At 42.4% G+C, this 20,903-nt stretch overlaps 3 protein-coding genes and 1 non-coding gene across 4 annotated transcripts; 1 reads left to right on the forward strand and 3 right to left on the reverse strand.

The window, feature by feature from the left end:
- The first annotated feature begins 7,976 nt into the window (after positions 1-7,976).
- On the forward strand, positions 7,977-10,286 carry LOC102706171 (PAN domain-containing protein At5g03700-like). Its single transcript, XM_040520889.1, has one exon. The coding sequence runs from the start codon at positions 8,352-8,354 to the stop codon at positions 9,873-9,875; it is 1,524 nt and encodes a 507-aa protein (XP_040376823.1). The 5' UTR covers positions 7,977-8,351; the 3' UTR covers positions 9,876-10,286.
- Positions 10,287-10,607: 321 nt separating this feature from the next.
- On the reverse strand, positions 10,608-10,768 carry LOC121053666. The gene has a single exon (XR_005811211.1). It is a non-coding gene; the product is annotated as a U1 spliceosomal RNA (small nuclear RNA).
- Positions 10,769-10,969: 201 nt separating this feature from the next.
- LOC102706451 (E3 ubiquitin-protein ligase Os03g0188200-like) lies at positions 10,970-14,110 on the reverse strand. The gene is made up of 3 exons (XM_040521043.1): positions 13,636-14,110; positions 13,417-13,523; positions 10,970-11,552 (listed from the first exon to the last, which is right to left on the reverse strand). The coding sequence occupies exons 1-3, from the start codon at positions 13,834-13,836 to the stop codon at positions 11,168-11,170; spliced, it is 693 nt and encodes a 230-aa protein (XP_040376977.1). The 5' UTR covers positions 13,837-14,110; the 3' UTR covers positions 10,970-11,167.
- Positions 14,111-16,366: 2,256 nt separating this feature from the next.
- On the reverse strand, positions 16,367-20,097 carry LOC102703838. Its single transcript, XM_006647266.3, has 4 exons — positions 19,655-20,097; positions 19,254-19,364; positions 19,076-19,156; positions 16,367-16,720 (listed from the first exon to the last, which is right to left on the reverse strand). Exons 1-4 carry the CDS (start codon positions 19,898-19,900, stop codon positions 16,646-16,648), a joined length of 513 nt encoding a protein of 170 aa, XP_006647329.1. The 5' UTR covers positions 19,901-20,097; the 3' UTR covers positions 16,367-16,645.
- Positions 20,098-20,903: the final 806 nt, after the last annotated feature.

Consider the following 20,903-nt stretch of genomic DNA (forward strand, 5'->3'; position numbering starts at 1 on the left):
TAAAAAGTATATAAATGTTTTAGATGGTATTACACTCTATGTATAAAGTCTTATCTACAAATTCATTATCGCAAACAATAAAAAGATAAATATATTGCCTTTCAAAAAATATAAATATAAATATATTTATATTTATAGAATTATATGATTTTTCATATTTTGTTATGGCTAAATAATGAATCTAAACAACCGACTTTACGCATGTGTAATACATCATGTGCAATTTCTAGAGTTTTTTTTTGTAACATTGGCTAGCTAACGTACATGGTGTGTACATGAGAAACTCGTGTGCATATGGAATGAACCACCTTACGACGCGTCAACTGATTTTACTCATTCTACACCTTTCATTCATCATTCTTCAAATTCAACAGCGAAAATTATTTTCGTAAGATCGGACGGCCATGATGGACTCCACCTCTCCTTATGCGGTCTTTCTATATATTAGAGACTATCAAATATAGAGTTTTCGTATGTTATAAATCATATTTTCAAGTAGAAAAAATTCAAACACTTTCCATATATTTGAGAATATATATATATATATCATATTTCTATAAATATGCAATGTACACCTTTAGAGTCAATGTTTAATCACAACATCAACATGGCATGAGCAGTACCACAGGCCAATACGAGACATCGTTAGAACACCAATAGATAAGAAGACAAAAAAGTTCATGTTCAACATCATGTCGCAGTTGCGCTAATCATAAGATCAATTTAGACCACTATTACGGGATGCCCAAATGCCCAAATCACTAACAATAACATTACATATAAATGCATGGTAAATAGGAATACATATTTGGGATTTTAGGAATATTGCGTTGGCATCGTTTTTTATGTGAAATAGATGAAGTTATTCATATATCAAATCATGCATCATTCCAGAATATTTTTATCATTGAAGGATATTTCCATCTCCTGATAATAATGAACCGGAAACACAACCATTGAAAACATCACACGTAATTTTGCTTTGTTGAAAACTATGTGGAATATTTTTTTAACTAAAAGTAACTTGTCTGATAAATATTTGTTGGGTATTATATGATCACACTTAATTTTAATGTCTTTTTATGTAATATAAGGGGGATACAGTGATATTTCTTTTGAAACTCAGAAAAATTGAGAGCTGCATAGTTGTTTGTTCATTTGATAACAATAATTTTTCATTTAATATAAGAAAATGGTAGGCCACATGGGATGCAACTCATGTTTTTTATAAAGTTTTTATAAAGTAAATTTCAATAAATTTAGCTTTATAGAGTTAATTTTATGGTAGTATTAGATAATGCAACTAAATTATTTAATTAAAATTATTCTTGCAGTTGTGAACAATATATGAACTTATTGTTGCAATGTATAAACATGGTATTGCAAGTTCTGAAATTAACAACCAAACTTGATAACTTGAACTTGCCATATGTGACAACCTATAATTAATTATGCAAGGCTATAATGGTCACTATGAACTGTTTCTTTGCTGTTATTTTTATCAAAGTTTGTTTAGATAATCAAATTAACAAATGCTAGATAGACATACAACTTCAATTGTTTGGTTATATGATTAATTTGAAGGAGTTTAAAATATCTTATATACGTTGCTAAATAGTACTGGTGTTACCTAATTGTCCACCGTATTGTTGAAGTATGTTGTAGGTTAAATATAACTATAATTTTTGTTCATTAGAATATTTATGATTTTGAAATTATTAATATAGCAGGTTAAAATTGACACCGGGAACAGATGGAGTACTTGTCTTGTTTGTGGCCAGTTTCTTACTTCATGAATATAAAGGGTTATCTTTTCGCTTTTTGAAAGAAAAAAAGTCAACGATATATTTGCAAATGAAAAATATTTTGTGAATAAAAATTTTTATATATGTGTTCTCAGCGATTTCAAAACCAAGGCTAAAAAGTAAACAACGATAAAAAACTCTAAAATCAACTCTAAATTTATGGTTAAAATTTAAATTTTGATTTATAAACAAAAGCGAAACGATGTGGATGCAAATCTCTCAATTTTCCAATCTGCATCCACCTACCTTAGATGTGCACTCTAATTTTGACCTTGTAAACTGTGGGAAGCCCCCACTATTTTTGCTATAGGTATACAGAAAGAGAAGCTGAAGCTTTATTTAGAGGTTGAACAAGATGGGTTTTAACCCCTGCTATTATTACCCACTAGATATATCCCTGTAAGACCTTGTTCGGTTAATCCCAATTATAGGGGGATTCAAGGGGATTAGAAAGTTATTTATTCCATACCTATTGTGGTGTGGAATTATTCCCTCTCAGTCCTCTCCAATCTCTCCTCTTGGAGAATAACTGAACAGGTCTAATTGGGTGTAACAAGATGGTTTTCTTGTAATTAGGTGTCTGATGCCCCTGAGTTCTTAGCTCTTCTTTTTGAGAAAGATTATAACCTTTTAAACTTAAGTGAATAAATTGCTAGCGATGTTTACCTAAGAAAAAGCTATATCCCTGTTTACAAATAACAAAACCGATGAGTTGAGCTTGGAAAAGGAAGAGGCCGAAAGGAGATACAAGGCGAGCCAAAGCATCCGCCCGACATGTGATTACCACTTGCAACGATTATTTGACATGTAACAGTGAGAGGTCGCTTTTACACACTCCACACGAAGTCAAACCGCATCCATACCCCAACTCGCCGCTTCAGTTTTGTCAAAGGGCACAGTATTCTTCAAAACCATCCGTGTTCATTGTTTGACAAGTGTAAGGAGTACACAGAAAGAAAGAAGGATCGCCAGCGGGCTTCGACTGGTCACCATGCTCATAAATAAACTCCAGAAGATCGCAGCAGGGTCCCCTTTTGGACTTGTGACCGGAAAACTCTGGCGTGTTTGCAAACCGACCAAGCACTGGTCAACTGAGAAGTTGAATTGGCGAGCAAGCAGGGCGGTTGGTAGCTCAACCAGAGGGGTTGTTTAGTTTCCATTTTTTTTTCCCAAAAAAACATTGCATTCGAATCTTTGAGCACTAGTATTAAATATAGATGAAAAACTAATTGCATGGCTAGGAGAAAATCATGAGACAAATCTTTTAAGCCTAATTAATCTATGATTTAGCCATAATTGCTACCGTAATACATATGTGCTAATTATAGATTAATTAGGCTTAAAAGATTCATCTCACGGTTTCAGTCGAGCTATAAAATTCGTCTTTTCATCCGGTCCGATGTAACGCGGAAAAAAAAATGCCAACTAAACGCAGCCTGAAGCAGCTACGGTAGCTGCTGCTGCAACCTGCATCTCAAAAATACTCCTAAAACAGGTAAGCTGCACACAGGTGAGAAATGCAGGGGGGAGCAGGCCAGTCTGGAGAATGCAAATGTCAACGGAGACAGGTATGAACGGTTGAATCAACACAGCTGCTCAATGAGATCTATTCTTGGACCTAAAAATGGCGAGATCGGCAGAAAATCTCCGAGCTAGCAGTAGCATGGGACTCTTTGCGTGAGTTGATGACTGATAAAAGTGTCAAAGAGTTCCATAAGTTGACTAACTTGAAAGGGTCTTAGGATTGGCTAAATAACATAAACAAATGCTAATTTTCTTTCAGAAACTTGACACATATTACTTGGGCCGCGTTCGTTTGGGCCCCTAAGTTAACTTACCTCCTCGTTTTTTACGCGCATGTTTTCCAAACTGCTAAACGGTGTATTTTTTATAAAAATTTTTTATAGGAAAGTTGTTTTAAAAAATCATATTAATCTATTTTATATTTTTTAATAATTAATATTTAATTAATCATATACTGATCTATTGCTACGTTTTCTATACCGGGATAAGTTAACTTGCCTTACCTTCAATCGAACGCGGCCTTGGTCCATGAATTCATGTACCAGAGCGTGGTAATTAAACCGGATGCCATGTTGGTTGGCTTCTTTAGATTAGTCAGAGAAATCCAATTTATAAAGTGCATGGTTGAGGAAAAAATATGAGGGTCAGTGTTTAACTGCGAACTAAAAATATGAGCTACGCAATAGAACAAACTGGTCCAAGAAGATAAAGATGATAGTAAGAGTTCTACTGTACAAGCTAGGTGAGCTTTCTTTGACTTGCTAGATCAGCCTCAGCCCCATGGCAGAGGAGCTGAAGCACATTGAGAGAGAAGAGAAAAAGGCCCCACTCTGAAAATCGACTTGCGTTGCAATCCACCTCTCATCCACTCTTTGCAAGTTGCAACCATTCAGTGACACATGCAAAACTATAAAAATCCACATATCTGTTGTTTAATATAATCCTTTTCAATTTACAGCCTCGTAGCTATGCAAATAATGTAGCAAGTCATATGAGTAGTTTCTTAGCGATCATTATTTTAATATAATTGCTAAATTTGGTATAGAGAGTCATTTGACCATTCTCTTAGAGATGCTCGAAGCATAAGACAAAATTTAAATTTTAGAACTTAATTTTAGAGATAATTTAAAGTTTTTTATCATAATTTATTTTATAAAATTTGCTTTTAGAACGAGAAACACGTACGCAAAAAAATTAGCTACAAAATATTTTTTTCATTGCTAATACGTTGTTTTGCGCACGCTTATTGTAAGCGAAAGGACGCGACTGAATCTAGGAATACTTAGGGCATGTTCTTTCCTAATTCTGTATTTAGATTATCCTCAACACATCTTTTTCAAACTTCTAAATAGTGTGTTTTGAAGAAAAATTATATATAAGCCTTTGAAACACTTTTCTAAAGCAAAATTTTAACTTTATGTTAATTAATTCAATTGTTTATCCTTAAACATATATTATGAAATCAGATAATCTATAAAATCTCATCAGAAAAAAAGACCTTACTAGGATTAAAAGTTTTCATACGCAGCCTGAATCACAACGTCAACAAAGATTAAAAAAACTCTCAAACTCGTCAAACTCCCCCATCATAAGGATTTTGTTTTATATTTTGACATGTGGAAATTCGAACAATAGTGTAATTCCGAAAGAAAGAGGACAACCCCTATCAAACTCAACGGGCCGTCTCCAAATTTGCTACATGCAATATGTCGGGGTACAAGTCAACCCAAGTATTGTTAATTATCTGTATGGTTGGTATCAAACTGGCCAACATCACAATTGTCTGTTTGGGCCAACACGATTAGAATAGCACGCTGGCACACTGACTATACGGTAGGTGGGACAGGAGTAGACTATACGGTAGGTGGGACAGGAGTACAAATTGTTAGTTACAACATCTAGATGTGTACTTGGACCAAACCAAAATGGCACTATGCCCAATAAGCAGCGAAGTTAGAGTATGCACTATGCTCCGACGTGACGGGTGGCTCTAGCCCACCACGTCGGAGCATGCTTTCTACGTAGGCGTAGACCGTCCCCCAAGCAAGCTCCACGGATCTTGTAGGAGGCATGGGATCTCTAGGCGAAAAGGCAGCAAAAGGAAGAGAGAGGGGTAGCCTTTTCTCGTGAGACCTGTCAGCTGCCGCCGAGCGCCGCCCGGGGAAGCCGCAAGCCGCCGCTGACCGCCGTCCCCAGGAGCCGTTGTCGAGCGCTGCCCCCGGGAGCAGCCAGCCGCCGCCGAGCGCCGCCTGCCCCCGCGACCGCCGTTCCCAGGAGCCGCCGTCGAGTGCCCCCCCCCCCCCCCCCCCCCCCGCGGAGCGCCGTCCCCAGGAGCAGCCAGTCGTCGCCGAGCGCCACGCCCGGGAGCCACCGCCGAGCGCCGCCCACGGGAGCCGCCTGCTGCTGCCGAGCGCCGCCCCCGGGATCCGCTCACCGCCACCGAGCGCCGCTCCCGACGCGGCGGCCGCCAAGCTCCACGCCTCCCACCGCCGCTCCGCCGCTGAGATCCGCCTCCCCCAACGAGCCGTCGCCGAGATCCGCCTCTGTCGCGGTCGCTGTTGAGCTGCTGTCGCGAAGATCCGCCCGTCCCTCGACGCGGTCGCCGCCGACGGGCCGCCGCCATGCCGCCGGAGGCCGGAGAGATCGAGAGAGAGGGGGAGAGAGGGGAGAGAGAGGAAAGACTGTCGAGAGAGAGGAGAGGTAAAGAGAATAAAAAAAACTGAGGAGTAGAGAGGTGGGACCCACACAAAGCACCTTGCACTGTGGAAATAGTAGCTTCATCCTACGTGTCATCTGCTTTTTTCTAGAGCCACTCCATCAAGAAGCATGCATAGTGCATGCCCTTACAACAGCACCCACCTTGATGTATGGCTGAACGCCTGAACGACCAGTTTTGTCCTGCTTGCAAACTACTCCTATGTGGTTTAGACTTCAGCCCGATAAAATTAACTAGTTACCAACACCCTCGATTTGTTTAGAGCATCCCCAACAGCTCTTCTATCCCATCCTCTATCCTAAAAATAGATGATGAAGGGTAAAAATAAAGCTCCAACAAAACATCAATCACATCCTTTATTTTTAGATATCATCTATATCAGGATAGAGAGAAATTATATATTTAGATGTTCTCTCTCCATCCTTTAAAGAGATATGGAGGATGTCATAAATAGATGATCTGCTAGAGTACAAAGAGATATAAAGAATGAAATTGTTTTAGATGATCATTCAAATGAAGATATGGATGGCCAAATTTAGATGAGTCGTTGGGGATGTTCTTAGAGCGAAAGCTAATGTGCTCGTTCCTTTCGGAGGTCAGAATTAGCATATACTATTAATCAAAAAATAAATATAAAAAAATTAAAAAATGGATTTGTTTGATTTTTTAAGAAAACTTTTCGCACGAAACATTTTATTTAGCAGTTTAAAAGACATGCTAATGGATATCAATGGAGTAGAATCTTATTAGGTAGTTTACAATGGGCTTGATAATCATTTCATATCATTCAATTTATTTAAATAACAATTTTCTTTATATATATAATTATCAAAATATATATGATTTTTTGGAGTATATTTCAATATTAGTTCATAATATAGTCTTCATGCTTTTAAATTAAAATATTTTAAGAGCTATCCAAAATCGGAAGTTTCACTTCACGCCAGTTCAAAACAAGTATCGTGAGACCGGATGGAAATTGTAACAAAGGTAGAAGGTAGGTACGCATACCAATAGAAAACGTTCCTCTTCACCCACTCTGGAACAGCACAAGTCCACACCTCCAGTAAGACGAAGCTGCGTGCATGTTGCTCCCGTCTTCACACGGACTAAAGTTGCCCAGTCGTCAGTGCGCGGCCCCTCGTGCACGTGTAGCCTATTGGGGCTCTTTAATGTATACTTTCTTAGAATTATACGTGTCTTAACACGTCATATTTTCTTAAAATCGTTTAAGTCTTAACACGTCATAAGATTATAACTTAGCTAAATATGCTTCAATATATAAAACTATATAACCCATACTAAGATGGGTCCCACCATGTTAGAAAAATATTATCTACTTTAACTTTTTCAATATGAGCTAATAAGACAACAACCCACTCCAACTAAAATTAGTTTTTTTAACTTACGCACCAATTGCCCAAACATATAATAGGTGTTTGAAATTTCTAACCTAGCACCTTTGCTCCAATGTATCGTACTTCATCCTTCTGTTTTTCTTTTCTCCCTGCACCTCCTTAGCAAATACATTTGAGCTGCCGCCCTTAAAGCAGATACAATAGCAAACTATAAACTAACTATAAATATATTTTAAAGAGATAAGAAGAAAAAAATAGTGGGATACTAGTTGCAGCACGAGCTCTAAGACGCAGTGTGTATGACATATAAGACCATATATTAATGTTTTATATATAACTATTATATAAATTACCTATTAATTGATTATAGATAAATTAGAGCCAGCATTCGGGAACTTTTTCTTATCCATCGTCGCCCCAGCGATCACGCCGTAATTTCTTTTAACGGCAAGTAGGCGATATGCAACGAGAATTATAAAATTGCATGGAATGGAAGGTAATGGAAAACGCACAACACAAGCAGACAGCCGTTCGATCAATCAGTCCGGATTGACCAAACAAAACCTCCCGGATCGCTTCGCTTCTGTCCGTTTTCGTTGAGCCCCCGAAATCCTTCCAGGTTGTTTTTGACTTGTGGAGGAGGAGGAGGAAGCTCACTGTCGTTGCCACGACCATGGTGACGATGGCAGCATCGCACGGTTGCTGCTGCACTGCACTCGATAGATAAATATATTCTTCTTCTAGCTCTTTGGCTTCTCCTGCTCCTCCTGACCTCCTCCCGATCCCAATCCGCCCGCCATTGGTGCCCACTGCCTAGTGCGGTACAGGTAGAGCTCCTCTGGTACTCTGAGCTGCTCTTCTTCTTCCTCGGGCTGTCCGCTCGTTGGGAGCAATCCGAGCCCGAAAAGGAGCGTCTTGGTCAGGGGAAGCAGGGTGGAGCAGCTGGCCATGGGTGGCAGGTGTTTTGCGGTGCTGTGCGTGGTGCTGGCTTCTTTGGGTGGCGTCGCCGCTGATGCGGCGGCGGTGGCGGTGCAGGAGCTGCGGCGAGGCTTCTCGGCGGCGCATGACGGGTCGAACTCGCAGTTCGAGCCGGTGCTGTCAGACCCCGCCGGCGTCTTCGCCCTCGGGTTCCTCCGCGTGAACGCCACCATGCTTGATCTCGCCGTGCTCCACCTCCCGTCCTCGTTCCCGCTCTGGCGGGCCATCCCCGACCGCCCCGCGCAGTGGTTCGCGCGCGCCTCCCTCTCCTTCGACGGCGACCTCGTGCTCACCGACCGCGCCGCCAACAAGGTTCTCTGGTCCGCCGGCGCCGCCGGCGACCGCGTGGTGCTCCTCAGCACCTCCAACCTCCAAATCCAGAGCGGCTCGTCGCCCGGTGTCGTGTGGCAGAGCTTCGATCGCCCGTCGGAGACCATCGTGCAAGGCCAGAACCTTACCTCCGCGGCGGCGCTCTACACTTCCGACCGCCGCTTCGCCATGCGGCTGGGGACCAACTACTTCGGGCTCTACATCGAGCCGCCCCCGTCGTCGTCCGGCGGCGTCGCGGTGGCTATGTACTGGAAGCACACGGCGCTGGAGGCCAAGGCCCAGATCGTGGCCGGCGGTGGCCCGACGTACGTGCGCGTGGAGCCCGACGGCTACCTCGCCATGTACCAGAAGGAGGGGCCACCCGCCGACGTCCTCCCCTTCGACACCTTCAACCACGGCGTCAAGGCGATCCGCCGCATGACCCTCGAGGCCGATGGCAACCTCCGCGCCTACTACTGGGACAGAAACGGCTCCCGGTGGGTGCTCGACTACACCGCCATAACCGACCCGTGCGACCTGCCCAGCACATGCGGCGCCTACGCCGTCTGCGTGCCGCCCAGCGGCCGCTGCGCGTGCCTCGCCAACGCAACGGACGGCTCGGGATGCGCCGCCGTGTCCGGAGGAGGAGAAGGCGGCGGCGGCGGCGGCCTCTGCGGCCGCACGGGCGGCGAAGTGGGCGGGCTGTACTGGGAGGTGCGGAGGCAGAGAGTGGAGCCGGCGAACAAGGAGCTCCTGCCGTTCGAGCACTCGCCGTCGGCGGCGGACTGCGAGGCGCGGTGCGCGCGCAACTGCAGCTGCTGGGGCTCCGTGTACAACAACGGCACGGGGTACTGCTACTTCATGGACTACCCGGCGCAGATGATGGTTGCGGCCGACGAGAGGAAGGTGGGGTACTTCAAGGTGAGGAGCCTGGAGGAGGCGGGGAGCGGCGGTGGCGGCGGCGGGAGGGTGGCTGGTGTCAAGGTGGCGTTGCTCGCCGTCGGCGTAACGGTGCTGGCCGCTGCGGCCGCGTTCGGGGCGTACAGGGTGTGGAAGAAGAGGTGCCGCGCGGCCGCGGACGCCAGTAGGCAGGTCGGCGCCGACGACGACGGCCTCTCGCCGGGGCCGTACAAGAACCTGGGGTCCTTCAGTTCCGTCGAGCTATCCAGCTCCTTCCGGGGGTAGCCACCTGCAAATCTATGGCGTCATCCTGAGATTTGGTGTGATCGATGAGATCTGTGACGATGAGATGGTGGGGAAACACATGCCGCCGGGGACGGAGATCGGGAGATGGCAAGGCAAACGGCGGCGGCGGCGGCGTCGGCGGCTTGATCGGAGAGGCAGGCCGCACCGCCGCAGACCCGACCAAGACGATGGCGATGACAGGGATAATGGACTATTTGGAGGGTTTGGGTGGGCAAGGATGTCTCTTTGCGACTTTGGGCCAGTTTTGGTCTTTTTTAAGGGCCATCATATCTTCAGGCCTCGGCCCATTTGCTTTCGTGTTAAGATTTCTTCATCCAACTTAAAATGGGAAATTTATTCCTACTACTGAACACGTTATACCATTACCTTAAGCAACAATTATGTTAAGTATAGGACAGTTATGTTAATTAATTTAATTATGTTAATTAATTTACTAAATAATAAGGGAAATTAACTAACTACAAAGACGAAGGGCAAAGTTTAAAAGAAAATTGTATTCCTTTTATACTACTACACGCATCATACCAATACATTGTAAGCAAAAGTTATATCAATTATAGGACAATTAAGCAGACTTAATTATACTAATCAACAGTATTAAATAACAATCATAATTGTACCAAGATCCGAGGGTTTAACTGCAAATAATGACAGGGGCTAAAAATGCTAAACCCCTCGGACGATGTCGAAAATTTCAATTTTGCAAAATTGGCAGGGGCCGCGCGAACGCGTACCCCCTCTGCCACAAATTATGACGTCCACTCTCCCACTTGGGGAGATGGTAAGCCAGCGCACCCACCATGTGCAATGTGGGCCACTGGCCTAGGCCATGACCCTTCTTGATCGGCCATAGACCCCGTCCAGGTAAGTATGTTGCAACGGAGCACCTGGCCTTCCTTTTATAGCGAGCGCCCCCGTCCCGGCCTCCTCTAGCGAGCGATGTGGTACTAAAAACGTTCTGCTCGTGCCGCGGTAGAAGCTGGCTCCGTATGTGGGCCGGCGACTTGTCTGCAGGCTTTTCTCGTTTGGGCCAGATTTGTGTCAGTACATCCCAAAGCGAAAAGGTAGTCGAGATGAAAGGACAAAGACGTCAAGGCCATTTGAATTCAGCGAGGACAACAAAGAATGTACAAGTATATACAAAAAGAAGCGAAGAAACTAACTAGCCTGACTCGAACAAGAACCGGAAATCAGAGGCCTGTGAGAAAACAGTGCTAACAATTAAACAACGACTAGTCCCTAATTGTTCCTAAACACATCTCGTAATCAGACTAGCAGTGCTCGGAGGCAGCGGCAGGAGGACGAGGAGGTACGGCCCGTGCGGTGGCAGAGGAGGCCGCGGGCTCATCGGAGACGACGATCTCCAGCCGGCTGGCTGCGGCCGCGGCTGCGTCCGACGACGGGGCGGAGAGCTGCTGCTGCTGCTGCTGCCGGAGGAGAGCGGGGATGGCGGCGGCCGGCCTGGGAGCGGCGGGGGGGCAGTAGACGGGCGGCGGCAGCTTGGCGGCGGCGGCGCGCAGGGAGGCGCGGCAGACGGGGCAGGTGGAGTGCTGCCTGAGCCAGGCGTCGATGCAGGCGACGTGGAAGGCGTGGCCGCAGGAGGGGAGCACGCGCACCACGTCCTTCGCCTCGTACTCCTCCAGGCACACCGGGCACCTGCACAGATTAAATTAGCTCACGTCAGTTCACCCCCAGCGGCAAATCTCGCTTGATCAGAAACCGCACTGTCCATCAAAAGATGGAAATCACAGTGCACTAAAGCACGACATTATATACTCCATAAGCTTTCCCTAAATATATATATATATATATATTCCATAAGATTATATTACCAAATATTAAATATTTTAAAGCATGTGGTTTCCGTTGTATGAAATGCTGACAAGAATAAACTTTCACGGATTTATTTATGTATGCTCCACATGTTTCATATTTTAAGTTACTTGGAGTTTGTGCTAGGTTAAGCCTATTCATGTTTGACTAAAATTATGGTGAAATATAGCAACATTTCAAACATGAATAAATAAACTATAAAAATATATTTAATTTTGGATTTAATGAACCCAATTTGGTGTTATAGATGCTAATACGCTTTTTTTATAAACTTGGTCAAATCTAAAAAGTTTGATATAATCAAATCCCAAAATACTTATAATATAGAATGGAGAAATATATGCTAATCTAAATGTCTACGGTTAGCTAAGGATATGTATGGAAGAAGATATGTGAACTGTTCATGTTGATCATACATGGGACAAAACATTTATATCGAATTGTTTGGAAATATTAATTAAAAATAATTAGGAGACAATGTACTCTATATAAACTGGTGTGGGAGAGAGAATGAGGGATGGACCACACTATAATTTCTAAAAAGAGTACATATATTTTAAGTTTTCCAACAATAAAAATTAGCATCAGAAATGGTTTGTTCCTAACATAAAAGTCAACGCCAACTTTTGTTATAAAGGGTAACTTATATTAACACTGATCGCTCTAATTAAAATATAACCCAAAAATATAATTATAGTATCGGCGATCACTTTCGGTCTGACTTTGTCTCTCTGGTACGTCAAGCACAAATGCACAATTGACTATTTCTGAAATTGACGGCCATCATGGCCTTTATTGGTAAGATAAGGGCAGTTCGAACCCAGAGAGCCACTAGACTACTTGCTATTTGTTCATTAATATCCAAACCGATCATATAGTTTCCAGTTCCGAGGCGATCTTCCCCAGTTCTGCACGTCTGCTTCAGCCTAATGCCATATAGAAAACATGTTTCTCTGACTTCGATATTACAGAACATTCATATTTTTCAAGTAAAGCAAGTCTGGATCATCTTGATTCTCAAGTAAAGAGGCTGTGTTGCATTTCAATTATTGGAATTCAGAAATAGAAGAAGACGTGTTCATGCAAAGGTTGAAAGTTGCATCAATCAATATGTCCGTTTATCATATTATATTATTAACAGAAGACAACAAAAAAAAAAAGGCGTCCTCTTACCTAGGCACTTAAAATGGAAAAATGTTAAATATTCGTACATTCTGAACACATTGGGTCTAGATTAACCGATAATTCTTGTTGCAGAGAACTAATCTATCATTCTACATGGATTATAAATTATAAAAGAAACATAGTTGGATTTCTAGAAATTTTAAACAAACTTTTATCTAGTTTCCTATAATTAGACTCGAAATTCGACTAGTTGTCATATATATATATATATAAAAGAAGTGTTCTGCCCAAAAAAGCAAAAGTGGCACGCGAATTCTGTTTCGCCACGCTATCGCTAGATACGCTCGCGCACATTCAAACCGAACCGAATTCGCCTCGCGTGACGTGATGCATTCTCTCGCTAGACATAGTGGAGTGTAAATTAATTTGCGACGAGAAAATTTGGTCGAATAATCGTAGGCTGGCTGATGGCACGAGTGCGTGAAATTAATTAAGCCATGTAGTAAAAACTGTACTACTAGTACAACTGAGGAGGGGAGGGGGGGATTGGTGGTGCCTTAACTGCGATTCCTCCAGCGCCGCCGCGCGAGGCCTTGAGCCGTCGCCGAACTTGGCCGTCGGGAAGGTCGTCACCACGGCCGGCTCCAGCCCGCGGATGCCGCGCTCCACCTGCGCGCCCAACCCCGATCACACGCACGCGTAGCACGAACGATCAGCAAGAGGAAAGGCGAGCGGAATCGGATCGGCGGGTCGGCGGCTGCTGATGCTGCTGCGCACGTACGTTGAAGGCCGGGAAGACGTCGGCGTGCGCCGCCGCGGCGGCGGCGGTGGAGTGGCCGGCCCTGAGGTGGATGCGGGCGCAGAGCAGCCTGACGAAGATGAAGAGCACGAAGAAGGCGCTGACGGAGAACGCCATCACCGTGGTCACCGTGTTCATGCTCATGCCGCCGCCGCCGCTCGTCGACTCCGCCGGCGATGACATTCGCCCTCCAGCATCTCACTCCGGCTCCCCCCCTCCCCCACTCTACCTCCCGCTCGCCGTCGGAGAAGGAACCCAAATCAATCAATCAACCAATCCGCATCTCCGCCGTAATAAAGAGGAGGAGAAGGGCGGAGGAGCGGATAGAGGCGGGCATGGCTGCGACAGCGAGTTTGTACTCGCCTCGCCCTCGCCTGCTCGGCACTCCTCCCTCCCCGCCCGCCTCGCCCTAGGCCGGAAATTATTTTTGTTTCCGGTTACTGGTAATTAATCTATGGTCGCCTGCCGATTAGTTGCGCCCCTAATCACGTCGAGGGGTTTCTTATTAGGCACTTAGACTGACTATAAACATATTTTAAGTAGTTAAAAGGAGGAGAGAAGGGGAGTGGACTACTAATTTGTAGCCAGCTGCACACGGACTCCAAGACACACTATATGTATGACATGTGGGACATAGTGGTATATGTTTCGTAGCTAGCTATTATATAAATTGGCTATTAGTTGGCTACAGATAAATTGGAGCTAGTAGTTGGCTATACTATTGAACTTGTTCTAAAATTATATTATAGTCAACACATATAATAGATTGACTATAAGGTTGGTTATAATTTTTATCTCTTAGGGCACGTGCAAAGGCGTCTATTAGCTGGCTCTCTCAATTACTACGTAAGCAAATTTAGTGATGTGGAGGAAAGAAAGAGAAAAAGAGAGAAAAGTTGTTATCATGCTTAGCAACGGTTTAGAGTTGACTCTTAGCATTTATTAAAGGAAACTTTCTTGCATTACAATGTATAAAAAGGAAATTAGCTTAATAAAAAACATTTTATTGCATTAATAAAGAAACCACACCTAACGTGTCATTATATAAAATAGACTCTTGTTACTGACGTGACTTGAGATAAAACCCACAACAGACTCTGCCTTTGAACATGCCCTTATCTCTTTCTCTTATCTTTATATTTAATGCATTTTTCTTAGAGTAGGTGAATAGGCATCTCTTGTATGAGAGCCAACCCCATCCTTTTTTATTACCTCTTTTCTTCACATCAGGTTATAGCCAACTTATAGTCTACTATTATACTTGTTCTTAGACTAATGATTACGGCCACTGGTGACTAACGGTAATAATTAATCCATCGATGGATGGGTTAACTTATTTTTTTTATTGTTGTTTCTTCTGAAGACAAAAATGGACATGGGTTGGTTTTGTTTTAGCTGCTGATAGGTGGGACCTCGCTTTCGGGCTACGCCCCCGCGCCCGCGCTCGCTCGCAGTGGTGGTGCCCAGCACGCCCCCGTCCACGTTGCGTGTGTGATTGACACGATTAGCTCAGCGACTGCAGGCTGCGTTCTTCCACGCATTAGGCCTTGTCTAGTTCCTATCGCTTCGTACTATAATAATTTTATTTTTTATTTTTTTCATATCTAATATTTGACCGATTGTCTTATTTACAAATTTTATTAAAAACTTTTAAAAAATTAGTCACGTATAAAATATTATTCGTGTTTTATCATCTAGTAAGCATAAAAATATTAATCACAAAAAAATTTTAAATAAGATGAAAAGACAAAACATTGTATCAAAAAACTGAAAATAATCTTGTTTCAGGACGAAGGTAGTAAAAAGTTTTCCCAAAAACATCACATTAAATTTTTGGACATCTAAATAGAGCATTAAATATACATAAACATTAAAACTAACTATATAGTTATAAAGAAATCGTGAGACGAATCTTTTGAGCCTAGTTAGTATGTGATTAGTCATAAGTGCTATAGTAACTAACATGTGTTAATGACAGATTAATTAGACTCAAAAGATTCGTCTCGCGGTTTACAGACAAAATCTAAAATTTGTTTTGTAATTAGATTATGTTTAATACTTTAAATGTATGACCGTACGCGTCGATGCGATCTCTTGCTCCTAAAAATTTTTCCAACCAAACGCAGCCTAACTAAACCAAATTTTCTTGTTTTTACACACACGTCTTTCCAAAACGTTAAACAATATATTTTTTAAAAAAATTATAAGAGTTGTTTTAAAAAATATATAAATCAATTTTTCAAATTTTTATAGGTAATATTATATATTCATTCACTATTACCTTTTGTGCACTGCTTACTAAACCCGTTGCCGAATGCGGCATGCCTCATGGCTACATGTGCCCACACACCACCGCACACGTTTATAAGCGCGGCTATACATAAACCGTGCCGTGTACCGCCGGATCGAGCTGATGGCACGGCACGGCGAGGCAAAAAACGGTGTCTCTCTCACTCTTCTTCTTTTTATTCTTTACTTTGGGATTCATTAATCAAAGCAGGCGAGGTTCTCTGCGTACCAGGGACGTGTGTGTGTTGAGGAATAAAAATGATGGTTACACGCACGAGTACGACGAAAAAGTACCCCGACTTGTGGATCGTTTCGATGAGCTAGACGAGCGTGGCCGATCGAACTGCAAAAACTAACCGATCAGGAACGTGTCCGGCACAGTTGAGGAATAAAAGAGCTCTGACGCAAGAGCATGATGACACGGTGTTAATTACGCTTTTTTGCTTCCAAATGAATCGCCTTTTGGACCACTCTAATTGGGAAAAAAAGGATTTTTTTTCTCTTGAGACAATGACGTTGCAAATTAACTGAACCATACAAAACATATAGGTCGTGATCCCCATCAGATATCAAGCGACGACACATGTGAGGTCACACAATTTTTTTTTTTTGGCTCTTCATCGTGTCATAAGAAAAGAAGAAGAAGAAGAGGAAGAAATTGCACACTGAAAAGCTCTTTTGGTGGGCCTCTCCAAGCCCAAATCTAGTAGAGCCCCTCTATCGTTTTGTTGAGCTCTTCGAGCTTCTTCATCCGCAGCCGCTCGCTCTCGCCCACAAGCTGCTCAGCATCATACGGAATAATTAATGAGCTTATTTTGTACAGCTAGAACACAATATATTCAGGAAAAACACTGTTCAAACTAAAACGTATTATACCATTTCCATTTCTTTTTTTGGGGGGAATTTGGAATCGTCCATTTCACACTATTCGTCTAGTTAAAGTAGAGGCTACTACGTGATTATCCAATCGAGTAAACTAAGATAATTTTATTTTCGCGGTCAATCTCTTTTGTTATTCATTATAGAAAATATACTTAATAACAGTTAAGATAATAAATCATCTAGTGGCCAATTAACTCTCATGGTGGTTAGGCATATACTCCTTTTTTTTCTTATTTGAAGCTATTGACTTTTGATATACATTTGACTATTCGTCTTATTTAAAAATATACATAATTGTTAATAATTTTATTATAATTTAATTTAATAATAAAGAAATTTAAAAATGACTTATAATTTTATATATTTGCAAAAAAGAAAATATAAAAAATGTCATCGACAAACATGTAAGTCTAACAAATGTCATTGACGAGTACGAGTTCTACAAAATGTCATCGTACAAATGATTTTGTCTGAGAAATATCATCGCTATCAGGGTTTCGTCCATATTTACCGTTAAATACAAGAGTAATTTTACAGTCATTGAGAAGGTACCAAGATGTATTTAAAATTTTAGTGTAAAATTTAGTCCATAAGGTATCAAGAGATATCAAAATTTACATAAAAAGGTGGTACCTCTTGGTACCTTCTCAATGACTATAAAATTGCTCTAAATACAACGTTCATGTTATAGCACTTAACGGAGAAATGCTAACGGAACACTAACGACGATGATATTTTTTTTAGACAAATTTGTTTATATGATGACATTTTGTAGAACTCGCACTTGTCGATGACATTTTTTAAATTAAATGCTTGTGAATGTTATTTATTAGATTTTCTCTTGCAAAAAATAAAATAAAAAGTCATAGACCTAAATGTTAACGACATCAGGTGAAAAAACGGAGAGGGTGTGTCTATAAAGCTTTAGGCCAATACCATTGGGCCCAACCTTAGCTGACCAAGACTTGGACAAGGTTGGCCATGGGCTTTGTAGCTAGGTAGCTTCTCGCTAGGCCCGAAAATTCAGTGGGCTTTAAAATGGAACTATGCATCGCAGACTTCTCTCTACAATTGCATTCAAAGTAGAAATGTGTTGCTTCTTTATGTTGAGTTCAAGAAAGAGGGAAAAAAAAATTAGAAGATCATGTAAAACGGGGTATCTCATTATTAAATGGTAAATTAAGTTAGCTATTGTAAACTTAAAAGAATAAATATAATTTTAAAGAAAATTTTAAATAGATTTTTTTAATTATAATTGGATTTTTAATAGTTTGAAAAACATGCTTACGAGAAAAGGTGTAGTTTTCACCCTTTGTCCTTCTTCCGAACCGAGCATTGGTATCCTACACTTTTTTTCATGTAAAGTCTTTTCCGTTTTATGCTTAGAGAATCATAACATAAAAAAGAGCTTAATTTCATCATAGTTTTGTTCCAAATAGTTTGAACAATTTCAAGTTTTTTTTAGTGAAATTTGACTAAAAAAGTAAGGGAAAATATGCATTTTAAAAAGGAATGTGATATTTCAGGGTAACAAAATCACTGAAATTCAAAAAAGTACTAGAGGTGATGGCTAGATCCTCTAACTTACTCCCTTTAAAATGTCTGCCTCACACTTAGAGCAAACCCAGCAGTTCATACATATGTGATCATCTATATGATCATTTGGATGACCATCCATCACCTTCCACTCCAAGAGATCATTCATATTTATTTTATTAATATTTTGCAATCACCTACACCTACTCTCAGGTTGATATTACTCTCTCCTTTTATAATTGGATGTTGAAATATGCATAGAGGAGAGAATATCTAAATTTGGATGACCCATCTCCAATTTAGATGGCCATCTATTTCTAAATGATGGGTGTTGGAGCATATTTTTCCCTTTATATCATCTATTTTTAATGTGCATGATGGAATGCATGAACTGTTAGCTGTTGGGTTTGCTCTTAGCAGCCCGCATATTAGTGACCATATGACACTAAGTTTGATCAGCCTCGTTTCCACAGGTGTGTATGGAGTGGTGCGGGGCCAGGGTGGACAATTTGGTTCAAAGTGCTAAAAATAATTGTACATATATTGAGAATGCTTTTAATAGTAATCTAGTGAGGTTTACGTTGCGTCTTTTGTCTCTTGATTATGTGAAAGAGAACGCGTTCACGAAGTCATGGACATGGTTAACAAAAGAAAAACCCACTGTTCCTCTTTTTTTTTTATTTGAAAACATCACTAAAATCCGACGCGGAAATACCTCCATCAGCCTGTTGACAAGCGTCGCTTTCTCGTTGCTCTTCTCGTTGTAAGCCTCTAGGCACGCTTTGTATTCCTTTTCCTGTGTTTTTTGATGAAACAACGAAGTTAACGCTGCAAGCTAGCCTGCAACTGCACGAGCGAATTGAGGAAGCAGCAATGTCGCGCGGCGGGCTCACCTTCTTGAGGCAGCTCTTGCCGAGAGGCTTGAGCTGGCGGTTCACCTTGTCGATCCGCTTCCGTATCGTGTCCACCTCCCGCCGCGTCGGATCCGCCATCACCTCCAGCTCCTGCAAATCAACCAACGATTTATAATTAGCTTTCGCTCTTTTTCGCTTATACTTATAAACCAAAATTTAAGTTTTTAACTTTAAGTTTAAACTTGATTTAGGGTTTTTTCCATATTTTCAACGTTGTCTTTTAAATCAGTAAGAATAAATGTATAAAACTTCTATTCGTAAATTAGTTTTTATTTATAAATACGCCGTCTTTGCCATCAGATCAGAATATATAATCTCGATGGATGGATGGATCGCTATGCGTGCAGGGAGGGAGGGGACGAACACAGTAACACACTGACCTGGCGGATGAAGGCGAGGCGCTTGGTCTCCTCCTCGACCCGGCCCAGCATGGAGAACACCTTCTCCCTCACCTCCAGCTTCTTCCGCTCGATCTCCTCCTCCTTCTCCTTGAACAGCGACAGCGCCGACCGCGACGACGACTGGTCCCACTCCGACGCCTCCTCCTCCTCGCCGCCGCCGCCGCCGGTCGACGCGCTCCGCACGCACACCATCTGCATCTGCTGCTCCCTGCCGCCGCAGTCCATGCCTGGGCTCGCTACCTCCCGCCTGTTACGCGCAGCTGCTTCGGCTCAATTCTCTCTTCTGCCACTTCTTGCTCTCACCAACCAAAGCTAACCTTACAACAGTGAGCAGTGCAGAGACGAGTAGAGACTAGCAGCGGTAGCTACCTAGCTAACAGCTCCTCTACCTTCCAAGTCTATTTATCTCTTCTCTCGATCTCTTCCTTCCTGTTGCCGCTTGGCCATGTGGATCAGTGGATGTATACATTTTCCTTTTTCTGCAGAGGATTAATGGTGTTGAGTACAAGTGTCCTACCTGCAGTCTCAACCTTAAAGCAAGCAGCAGCGGCTAGCTGCGGTGCGTATTAGGCCTTCGTTTAGTTTCCAAAATTTTTTTTCTAAATACATCACATTAAATTTTTGGACACCTAAATAAAACATTAAACATAGATGAACCAAAAAACTAATTGCACAGTTACGGAAGAAACGTTGAGACGAATATTTTGAGCCTAATTAGTCCATGATTAGTCATAAGTGCTACAGTAACCAATATGTGCTATGACGGATTAATTAAGCTCAAAAGATTCGTCTCGCGGTTTCCAGGCTAGCCGTGAAATTCATTTTTTCATTCGTGCCCGAAAACCTCTTCCAACATTCGATCAAACATTTGACGTGACACTTCTTTAAAAAATTTTCTCATTCTAAACACCGCCTTAACAAATTTATCGATGGCTCTATCTTCATGTAGGTGTCAGTCATAGCCCGTGTCAATGATATCATAAGACTAGCTACGTACTGGCAGTTTGATGGAGAACGACATGATTTCACGCAGTACATGTGATGTGAGCTGGGGAGCAAACTGCATGTGTGACGCCAGGTGTTAGGTGAGGCCACTGTCAAGAAGAGATCGAGTAGAAGTAACTCTTGCGCAAACCGGCCAAGTGCTCGTTGTCATGAGCTCGTGTGTGGGATGCAGTTTTTTTTAGCACACGGCTAGATGTTCATCCGTTGCTTGCATGTTATCTAA

This window comes from Oryza brachyantha, chromosome 2 (genome assembly GCF_000231095.2).
Source record: "Oryza brachyantha chromosome 2, ObraRS2, whole genome shotgun sequence".
Classification (NCBI taxonomy): Eukaryota; Viridiplantae; Streptophyta; class Magnoliopsida; order Poales; family Poaceae; genus Oryza; species Oryza brachyantha.

Excerpts from the sequence above, each read along its gene's own strand:
- LOC102706171 (XM_040520889.1), top strand. The coding sequence starts at position 8,352 with ATGGGTGGCAGGTGTTTTGCGGTGCTGTGCGTGGTGCTGGCTTCTTTG.
- LOC102706451 (XM_040521043.1), bottom strand. The coding sequence starts at position 13,836 with ATGTCATCGCCGGCGGAGTCGACGAGCGGCGGCGGCGGCATGAGCATG. Across the intron at positions 13,524-13,635 it reads ACGTCTTCCCGGCCTTCAAC|GTGGAGCGCGGCATCCGCGG; the intron begins GTACGTGCGCAG and ends TTGGGCGCGCAG. Across the intron at positions 11,553-13,416 it reads GCGGCGCTGGAGGAATCGCA|GTGCCCGGTGTGCCTGGAGG; the intron begins GTTAAGGCACCA and ends TAATCTGTGCAG.
- LOC102703838 (XM_006647266.3), bottom strand. The coding sequence starts at position 19,900 with ATGGACTGCGGCGGCAGGGAGCAGCAGATGCAGATGGTGTGCGTGCGG. Across the intron at positions 19,157-19,253 it reads GCAAGAGCTGCCTCAAGAAG|GAAAAGGAATACAAAGCGTG; the intron begins GTGAGCCCGCCG and ends CAAAAAACACAG. Across the intron at positions 16,721-19,075 it reads TTGTCAACAGGCTGATGGAG|CTTGTGGGCGAGAGCGAGCG; the intron begins GTATTTCCGCGT and ends GATGCTGAGCAG.